Raw genomic sequence first — 10,092 nt, 5'->3', positions numbered from 1 at the left:
AGGGAAGCATCCACAGAGATACATATTTTTGCATCACAGTGACTTACTCCTACAAAATGGAATCAAAACAGCCCCTAAAACTAGAATGGAATTCTTTGCTTGGGACATCCAATTTTGTAATGATAGAATGTTATTAGGGTAAAATGACAGAAGTTCTTCCCCCAGATCAGAAGTATGAAATATTAAGTAACAAGAGACTTGGGTTTAAATTCACCCTCGATAAAGGAGTGTCGGTATTACTTATCCAAAACATAATACAGAGCTGTGGTTTGGGGAATAAGATCCAGGAAGGCGCTCACACCTAAAGCCCAGTAATTTTTCTAAAGTGAATTTGAATGTATGTGTCGGGGTCTGATCTGGTTAAAATCTTAATCATAATTAAGCTTGTTGATTCTGCTTGCATTTTTTTTTCTTCTTCTTCCTAAAATCCAAAGAAAAGACTCCCTCTTTCTCGATGTGCAGAAAAAGGCAGGAAATGGCCATCCATCTCTGCAGCGGCTGTTGTCTTATCTGATCACTCAAACATGGTAGCAGCTAATCCATTCTGCTTAAAATCTTCAACCACTTGTTTGGAATGCTGGATTTTAGCTGCCAGGGCCTGGGAGATATCCTGCTGATCCACAGCGGTGGCCACCTTATAAATCAATTCTTCCATGGACTCCAAACCTTTCAGACCAAGATTAACTCCACAGCCTGCCACAGAGTGAGTTTAAAAAAAAAAGAAAGGAAAAAGAGAGATTTTTTTTTTTTTTTGGTTATTTTCAGAATGGACCAATGCTTCTGTCATGTTCCAGGATAAGTCAATAGTTATTTTCTTCAGCTGGCAAGCATTATTTTGGGTATATAGACAACCAGAGATTGAAATTAATGCTGTGATCAATATGAGCTGAATCTACAGAGACTGGTAGGGCCAAGGCTGTGCATTAGTATTAGTATTAGTATTAGTATTAGTTAGTACTAGTATTAGTTTACTTTATTGTCATTGCGCGTGGTACAACAAAATTAAATGCCGTCTTCAGTGTACATTATAACTAACGTTTTACTTGTACACCACCTAGAGTTGCTCTGTGAGGGAGAGAGGTGGTATTTAAATTTGATATATAAATATATATATAATCCCTTGTATATTAGACAGAAAATCTGACCTGTATCAAAATTCAGCATTCTGGCTGCTTCACCTTCAACAGTGACAACAATATTGTCCTCAGCAAGGAAAGCGGCTGTCACCCTCCGATGGGACAGCATAATTTCAAAGAGTCGGTGACTGCACCGGATACAACGGAGCATCGGTTCCCCAATTCGTGGCTCAATGTCCATCTTATAAGCGTTGAAAGACTGCTGGAAGATACTTTTCATTATCTGTAAACAAGAGAAAACCAGGCCCCAAAGCATAAATGCCCAGATGGCAACCAATTTTTCTGAAATTATTTCCCCTAGGTCAGTGGTGGGATTCAAATTTTTTTACTACTGGTTCTATGGGTGTGGCTTGATGGGCATGGCATAGCTTGGTGGGCATGGCATGGCTTGGTGGGCGTGGCTTGGTGGGCGTGGCAGAGGAAGGATACTGTAAAATCTCCATTCCCTCCCCACTCCAGGGAAAGGTTACTGCAAAAATCCCCATTTCTTCCCGATCAGCTGGGACTCAGGAGGCAGAGAATAGATGGGGGCAGGGCCAGTCAACGGTTGTATTTACTGCTGAAACCCACCTCTGCCCTAGGTGCAGAAAACAGCACATTTACATTGGGCATGCCCAAAGGGTTCATCATTGATTCAGGTTGACGTCTTCACAGAAGACAGTGTTTTGCTCACCATCACAAGACATGTGAAAGACATCAAGATTTGACAGTTGACAAAACACAAATGCAGCAAGCATGCTCACCCATGGTATATTGAATAAATCAAAATGGATTGATACTATTTTATGTGTGTGTGTGTGTGTGTTGTGTATGCCTTCAAATACATATCCAGTAACTTCCTGGATAGTTCTTGCCAAGAAGTTTTCTTGACAAGATAAAGTTAAAACTTTTAGCCGAGGGAGATTAGACTTCTCTCCCATGGGTTAGGTCTTGGAGACATCTCCATTTCCTATGTCTCATTGGTGCTTTTGGGCTTCAAAACAGGACACCCAGAGCCTAAAGGAGCCTTTAAATAGTCTCTAAAGGTAAAGGTAAAGGTTCCCCTCGGACATATGTGCTAGTCGTTCCCGACTCTAGTTGGCGATGCTCATCTCCGTTTCAAAGCCGAAGAGCCAGCTCTGTCCGAAGAAGTCTCCGTGGTCATGTGGCCGGCATGACTCAACGCCAAAGGCGCACGGAATGCTGTTACCTTCCCACCAAAGGGGGTCCCTATTTTTCTACTTGTATTTTTCACATGCTTTCGAACTGCTAGGTTGGCAGAAGCTGGGACAAGTAAAGGGAGCTCACCCCGTTTCATGGCACTAGGGATTTGAACCGCTGTTACCTTCCCACCAAAGTGGTCCCTATTTTTCTACTTGCATTTTTCACATGCTTTCGAACTGCTAGGTTGGCAGAAGCTGGGACAAGTAACGGGAGCTCACCCCATTATGCGGCACTAGGGATTTGAATCGGTGAACTGCCAACCTTTCGATCGACAAGCTCAGCATCTTAGCCACTGAGCCACCATGTCCCTTTGATAGTAGATAGTCTCTACCTTCATGCTTATCACTGGCAACATGCAAGGACAAAATCACTCGTTTTCAGTATGTCACCTTTTCCTGTTTTTCAAATCAAGAAAGCACAGAATTACTATTTTACTACTGTGAGTAAAAACAACTCTCCCCTTCCACAAAGGACCAATAACTCCAGCCCCATCTCTCCAAGGGATAGCATCGTTTCACTCCTCAATGTCAATTATAAAAGAATAGGCTCCCAAATGGAAAACACTGAGTTTCTGGAAGCCAGTTATGTCTCTGAATCTGCTATGATTCATTTGGAGGAATGAATGGAGCCGGTAGTCTAACAACAAAGCATAAGCTTTCAAGATAACTCATCCAGCGTCTTTAAGACACCCCTTATCTGCATGGAAAGAAATCAGTTCAAAAGACAGATCGCTTTGGATCCAATATTTATATCAGAGATGCAAAATAGAATGCTAATACAAAATAATAGATAGGATCAGGACAAAAACAATTTGTATTCTTTCATTTTTTTCAAATTTGAATTAATTTCATTTAAACATTTAAATCTTTATTACAGTCATCGACCAGCACAGCTATTTAACATTTTAAATTGTCATTTAAATCTGTGCTGGTCGATGACTGTAATAAACATTTCATAGATTGATATTTAAGTCATCATAAATTATCTAGTCATATGATTATCCTGTCATGAATTGAACAACTTTCCCATGGGAGATGTAGACACAATTCCTAGTACAAGACCAGTGCCTATTAAGAACAGGTGAAATGTCAACATTTTGCACCAAAACATGCTTAATCCATACAACAATTCACTAAATACTTGCTACAATTTCTTTTATGGGCTTTATACTGACTGATAATTGTAATATATTACATATATTACATACAATATATTACATACCTATTTATTACAATATATTAGTCCCTTGTTGAGCCACTTCAACAGTCCAGCTTCAACAGTCCACTCTACAGTGTCTGGGGATGGCATTTGTAGGCTTAGAAGGGAGGGAAGCATGTACTAAACATGCACTCCTGAGTTAGATAACCAACAGAAGACATGAGAACCCAGATTGTTGGGGGGGCAATAGGCTGACACTGTAAACCGCTTAGAGGGCTGTAAAGCCCTGTGAAGCAGAATATAAGTCTAAGTGCTAGGGAGGGAGGGAGGGAGGGAGGGAGGGAGGGAGGGAGGGAGAGAGAGAGAGAGAGAGAGAGAGAGAGAGAGAGAGAGAGAGAGAGAGAAAGAAAGAAAGAAAGAAAGAAAGAAAGAAAGAAAGAAAGAAAGAAAGAAAGAAAGAAAGAAAGAAAGAAAAGAACTGTGGTAGCAGTATTGCAGACTAATTTGGCAACTGCTAGCAGTTCAATTCTCACTGGCTCAAGGTTGACTCAGCCTTCCATCCTTTCTAAGGTAGGTAAATTGAGGACCCAGTTGTTGGGGCAATAAGCTGACTTTGTATAAATATACAAAAGTATGAAGGCTATTGCTTAACGCATTGTAAGCTGCCCTGAGTCTCCGGAGAAGGGCGGCATATAAATCAGATGTTTTAAAAAAAACAACTGCTAGCAGTTCAGTTCTCACTGGCTCAAAGTTGACTCAGCTTTCCATCCTTCCAAGGTGGGTAAAATGAGGACTCAGATTGTTGGGGGCAATATGCTGACACTGTAAATCGCTTAGAGAGGGTTATAAAAGCACTGTGACGTGGTATATAAGTCTAAGTGCTATTGCCATATTTCTCATTGCTGAGGTTTGAAACTAACTTCCAAATGGACCGGATGAAGTTAAAAAAAAAAACACCTCTTTTCTTTTTTAATCTCTTTGGTACTGAGAGCAAAACAGTTGCACTAGATACTCACAGTGGAATTGAGGGTATGATGCAGGAACTTTATAATTTTGGAGTCAGAAGCAGGACAAGCCAAAGCCAAACAACGATTGCGAAATGTGCCATAAATTTTGAGATGGAATGCCGTTTTGGGAAATTTTGTTCTCGTGGCTAATTTATCCATGCCATAAGCAGAGAGATCAAAGTACAAATTATGAGCACGGATCTCTGGAGTTGGCACCTGTGGTTTCAAAAAGGGAGGAGAAACAGAAATCAATTGCATGTTTCTATACTGCCTTGCTTTTTGAGTTTAGGGCTGTCTCCCCAAACCCCATTATCTCCTCATAACAATCCTGTTAATGTGGGATAGTTTGAAAGAGAACAGAATAATTTAGCTCAACATTTCCCAAAGAAGCTTCAGGAGTGAGTGGAAATTTCAGGCTTAACACTAACCACTGCAATCCCCCGTTTCCCCTAAAATAAGACATCCCCTGATAATAAGCCCAATTGGGGTTTTGAGCACATGCGCTAAAATAAGACCCCCCCTCGAAAATAAGCCTTCCCTGAAAATATTTAAATGCATGCACAGCCGGTCCCTGCCATTTCCTCTGGTTAGGGAGACAGAGCTGGAAATCAGGTAAGATGGCAAGAGAAGCCCCGTCTTGCTCCACGCGCCCCAAAATGGTGGCACAGCAGACTAATGCTACTGTTAAAGGTAGTATTTAGCTTCCAGCTGCCTGCAATTACTGCGAGTTCAATTCTCAACAGGCTCAAGGTTGACTCAGCCTTCCATCCTTTCTAAGGTAGGTGAAATGAGGACCCGGTTTGTGGGGGCAATAAGATGACTTTGTATAAAAATATACAAAAGTATGAAGGCTATTGCTTAACGCCTTGTAAGCTGCCCTGAGTCTCCAGAGAAGGGCGGCATATAAATCGAACCAATAAATAAACAATCAATCAATAAATAAATAAATAAACCAATCTCATTGTACAGATGTTGTGCACTGACAATAAAGATTTGAATTGAATTCAAAGAACATTCCTTGTTTATGATTACCTGTCGTTGGTCAGGTCTCTCAATGACTGCATTAGCTCCATAAGCATTGCAAGATTCCACAGTGTATTCTGGGTTGATTCCAAGGATTGCACTTGATTCCCCACAGGTTCCATCGGCTAAGACAATGATCTTTGGCCAATCAGACACTAAATTCTTTTTTAAAAATTCAACTGAGAACTAAAGAAGAGATGGAAAGACAAAGCTTGGCCCACATTTCACATTTTACGATTTATATTGATTGGTTTTTGTATGATTTGGATTGCTTATTTATACCCTATCATTAAGTGTTATACCTTATGATTCTTGATGAATGTATCTTTTCTTTTTATGTACACTGAGAGCATCTGCACCAAAGATAAATTCCTTGTGCGTCCAATCACACTTGGCCAATAAAGAATTATATTCTATATTCTATTCTATAGAATATTCTATAGGAATATGGTTTGGTGGCTTTCCAAAGTGTGAACAGAAGCAACAAATCAACCCAATGGGGGGGGGGAATCTATCTTTTCAAATCCCCTCCACCAGAAGTGGAAAAATCAGATTTCTCCAATATAGTATGAAAAAAAATGTTATTTTTCTGTCAGACACTTCTCTATACAACAATTACAGGGAGGTTTTTTTTATTACTGGTTCTCCTGCTCAACTTTAATTATAAGCCAACAAAGCTTTCCTTAGCGTATCTGTGTGTTTTAATCTAAGCCAAATGTGCTTTGTTTGGTTTCATTTATGGAGCCATTTATCTGTCTAAATATGTACAATAATAATTAACTGTTCCAGTTTATAGATTGTCTCAATACCGGGTTATTATTAACTAATCATAAAAGTCTCCCTGGACCTGTCAATTTTATGCATGATAAAGAAAGTTGTCATATCCTGGGTGTACTTTTGAACAAATCTGACTTAATTCATGAAGTGGGAATCGTGAATGTTATGCTTATTTTGATTTTTAGGTTTAGGTTTAGGTTTAGGTTTAGGTTTAGGTTTAGGTTTAGGTTTAGGTTTAGGTTTAGGTTTAGGTTTAGGTTTAGGTTTGGAAAGAATAAACATAATGTGTAATTAAGTTAAGCATCCATGTTTATTTCTGTACTTTAAACAGGACTTTGCTTAAGGCAGAATGTAAACATTCTAAGATCTACTGTAGCCTTTTTAATACTTTTCAGTTGGAACATCCCAAACTCTTCTTCCAAAAAGCAAATTAGCAAGCATTTCTCCCTTCTCCCAAAAGATGATTTACACTGAGAGGGAACAACAGTGAAACTGGGATAGCAGATCCCAATAAATATTGTGCAACTTTTTAAAAAACCTCTACACACCAGCAAGGTTGACTGATTTGCTGGGAAAAGGACATCAAGTTGATGAAAGTTAGTCAAAAGCTATGCATATTCTCTCTCTCCCCCCACCCCCAAAAATAAGAATGGACAACTGTGACCCCAAAGTTCTTGTTTTGAGGCTCCTCAGCCAACTGCATATGATACATGTTCATCTTATTTGCATTGTCTCCAGCCTCATCACCCCTCGTTTATGTGCAACCCTCAGCCACCAAGAGGTTGTCCTCCTGCAGTATTTATTTTATTTATTTATTATCATTTGTCAAACAGAAACAAAACCAGGAATCATATAAAAATACAATGACAGGGACAATAGGCACATTAGTGCGCTTATGCACACCCCCTCTACGGACCTCTTAAGTATGAAGTGAGGTCCACGGAGGTCAATTTGTGACTAAAACTGTGAAAGTTCTCTTCTAAAAAGCAGGAACTCTGCAATGATTGGCCATTAAACTGATCTACCTTTTACAAATGGGGTGGAGAGACAGACATGCCCAAATACGCAGAGACGTTTATTCTATCTTTGCCCGGATTGCCTCCTCTTCCTCACTCACCTTGGTGCCCAGCAAGATCCGGAGAGCCAGCTCCCTCGTGTGCTGCTCCAGAATGCTGAGCAGGTGCTCCTGGAAGATGCCCACCTTGGTGAAGAAATGCCCCTTGTCCCAGCAGCCTTCCAGGTTGTCGAAGTCCACCCCCAGCCCCAATAGGAATCGGACGCTGCGGGGGTCGAGGGCGATCTGCTGGAGCCGGCAGAGGAGGGCGGCGCGGGGGCGCGCGTCCAGCAGCGTCAGCTTCAGCACCTTGCCCGAGCGGACAGCGACCAGGGCTGCAGTCAGTCCCACCGGGCCGGCGCCCACCACCAGCAGGGAGACCTTCGCTCTGCTCCGCCGCACGGCGTCCACGCTTAGCTTCACCGCCACGAAGAGCGCCAGGGCCAGCAGCGCACTCAGCCCGACCTCCGCCGACAGGTGCTCAAACTCTGAAGTCTCCAGGCTGTCGCCTTCCATTTCCAGTTGAGTTACGGACTACTCCAACCGGCCAAGTTTTAACTCCCGGGTTCACCTGTCGAGCTTACCTTATCCTTTGTTCCTTTGAGGAAGGTAAGAAGGCAAAACCCGAGGTTGTAGCTTCTTAAGGAGCCGCCAACCAGTTAGATCTTCTGAAAAAGGAAATAGGTAGGGGGACCCAAACACACACTATTCCTGACCTGGCTACTGAACTGACTCGTGTTCTGGGCTCACACACCATGCAACAAGTTGTAAATTAACCCTATCAGTTGAGTTCACACCACGCAGTGAGTGATCCAGTAACTAAACAAGCTTAAAATCAACCCAGCTGAGCCAACCATATCAAAGCAGCCTTCAGATCTTTAAGTAACTCATTTAAACATAATGTGCAAACACAAATCTATAGAAGTAATAAATCTGGATTAACTCATCAAGTATAATGATTCCAGTTGGTTTCACACAACATTCGAGATTAGATTAAAATGAGATTTGTCGTTCATGGTACAGCATGTTGTGGTACAGCCTTACATTTGCACTTGATTAAGCCCAGAAATCACTGTTAAAATATTCTGGGTGCAATTTAATGCCAAGCGACACCAACTCATAGCTGCAGCCTGACTTTTTACCAAGTTGCTAGGGCAGAATAAAGTGGAATGGAATAAAATAGAATGAGAGTAACTGGAGCTTGCTGCAAGATATCCTAAGGATATGGTTAAGGTGAAGGGACTTTAGGGAATAAAGCAAGATTGAAATTGAAATTTATATTATAGAATTTCAGTTGATTGATTTAATATATATATGCATATATATGTCTGTGTGTGTGTGTGTGTGTGTGTGTAGAGAGAGAGAGCATGTGTGCATAAAGGGTTTGTGGGTTTTTTTGGATCATTTTTCTGTTTTATGGCTACAGGTTTTACTGTGAGAAACCCTGAATATTTAAGGAGATTTATAACCATATAAATCTTTTAAATAAACAAACAAATAAATAAACTTACAACCAATATTTAGTGCTGTTAAAAATAACTTTATTAAATTTTATGAAGTTTTTAGAAAAAGATCTATCTGCGCTAGCAGTAAAGCATGTTGAGAGATTACATTTCAAAGGCAAGGGTTGTCCAGATCTACCATTATCTATTGACTGACAACTTAAGATGCTATTCAGCATTCCAAGATTTGTTTTTTGTCCTTCTCCTACAATAATTTTAAACATTCATTTCTATAGATGAAGATATATCTCAAACATTAGAAATCGTTCAAAAATAACAAGAAGATAAAGACCTTAAACTTGGACTTTAAAAGTAAAATACTCTACAAAAGTTATACTGGCCTCTCAAGGACAATACAGCATTTCAATCTTCATTTGATCGATGGGACAGTGAGTCGATCAAACCAAAGTGTTTAACCAAGATATGAATTCAGTTCCCAAGAAATAAGGTGGTCAGTCAAGATTCAGACCAAGAACCAGATTGTAAAATTTGAGCTGGGGTGGACAAGAGAGATCAAGGAACTAAAGAAAATTAGAATGATTCAGAAGCAAAATAACGTAATGAGAAGACCATTATCTGAAAGCAGAATGTATCTCATTGGCTTAACTAGACAAAGCTGAACGTATCTCACTCTAACTAGACAAGGGATCTTAGGAGTACGTCTGCTACAATTCAAGGCCCATCAAATCCATTCAAACAGCAAGCTAATCTCAGGAAAAACTTCAGAAACTGCAACTCAACTGCCTATCTGTGATAATTCCATTTCCCCACCCTCCAACCATGAGCGGATAAGAACTTCACTCCCAGATTTTTGCAATAGATATTTTCCTTAAGGTTGACAAATCTCGCAAGCTGTCATTTCAGCACACCTTCCAACAGCCATGGTTGGAAAGAGGTCTAAGGGATCAGGAATTCACAAATATAACGTTTAATGGTACGACAAACCTCATCCGCCCATTTTCCTTGACCTGGCTGAGAAAACAAGACACAGTTCTCACGCTTCCCCCCGTTGGGTTGTGAACGGTCCCAGTTGAAGTAATTCAGGACCATTCCATTGACGTCCACGAATTTGCCTTCGTTTACCATGTCAGTGACGCCAAGCCAAAAGTCTGCCACCCCTGGCAAGCTCTTCTTGCTGTACTCTCTCAGGGCTGTGGTTTCATCTCCATCTCTGGGAATAGCTAGGGTCCCACCTTTGGCAATGCAGTCTTCGTTGGCTTCATGAAAATGTT

General features: G+C 40.8%; 2 protein-coding genes across 2 annotated transcripts in view; both read right to left on the bottom strand.

Moving 5' to 3' along the window:
* Positions 1-514: 514 nt before the first annotated feature.
* LOC148112289 (uncharacterized) lies at positions 515-7,874 on the bottom strand. The gene is made up of 5 exons (XM_087877315.1): positions 7,422-7,874; positions 5,537-5,713; positions 4,514-4,720; positions 1,146-1,359; positions 515-693 (listed from the first exon to the last, which is right to left on the bottom strand). Exons 1-5 carry the CDS (start codon positions 7,872-7,874, stop codon positions 515-517), a joined length of 1,230 nt encoding a protein of 409 aa, XP_087733441.1.
* Positions 7,875-8,877: 1,003 nt separating this feature from the next.
* CLEC3A (C-type lectin domain family 3 member A) overlaps positions 8,878-10,092 on the bottom strand; it is a 5,337-nt gene continuing 4,122 nt past the window's right edge. The window contains exon 3 of the mRNA XM_034425402.3: positions 8,878-10,092. This exon is cut by the window's right edge and continues 57 nt beyond it. Coding sequence (XP_034281293.2) covers positions 9,758-10,092 — 335 coding nt within the window. The 3' untranslated portion in view covers positions 8,878-9,757.

This window comes from Pantherophis guttatus, chromosome 11, assembly GCF_059756535.1.
Source record: "Pantherophis guttatus breed Tessera chromosome 11, ASM5975653v1, whole genome shotgun sequence".
Lineage (NCBI taxonomy): Eukaryota > Metazoa > Chordata > Lepidosauria > Squamata > Colubridae > Pantherophis > Pantherophis guttatus.
This window is presented reverse-complemented; position numbering and strand designations above follow the sequence as displayed.

Coding starts and splice junctions, on each gene's coding strand:
- LOC148112289 (XM_087877315.1), bottom strand. CDS start 7,874: ATGGAAGGCGACAGCCTGGAGACTTCAGAGTTTGAGCACCTGTCGGCG. Junction 1,360..4,513: donor ATCATACCCTCAATTCCACT/GTGAGTATCTAG, acceptor TCTTGTTTACAG/ATAATGAAAAGTATCTTCCA. Junction 694..1,145: donor AATGCTGAATTTTGATACAG/GTCAGATTTTCT, acceptor ACTCTGTGGCAG/GCTGTGGAGTTAATCTTGGT.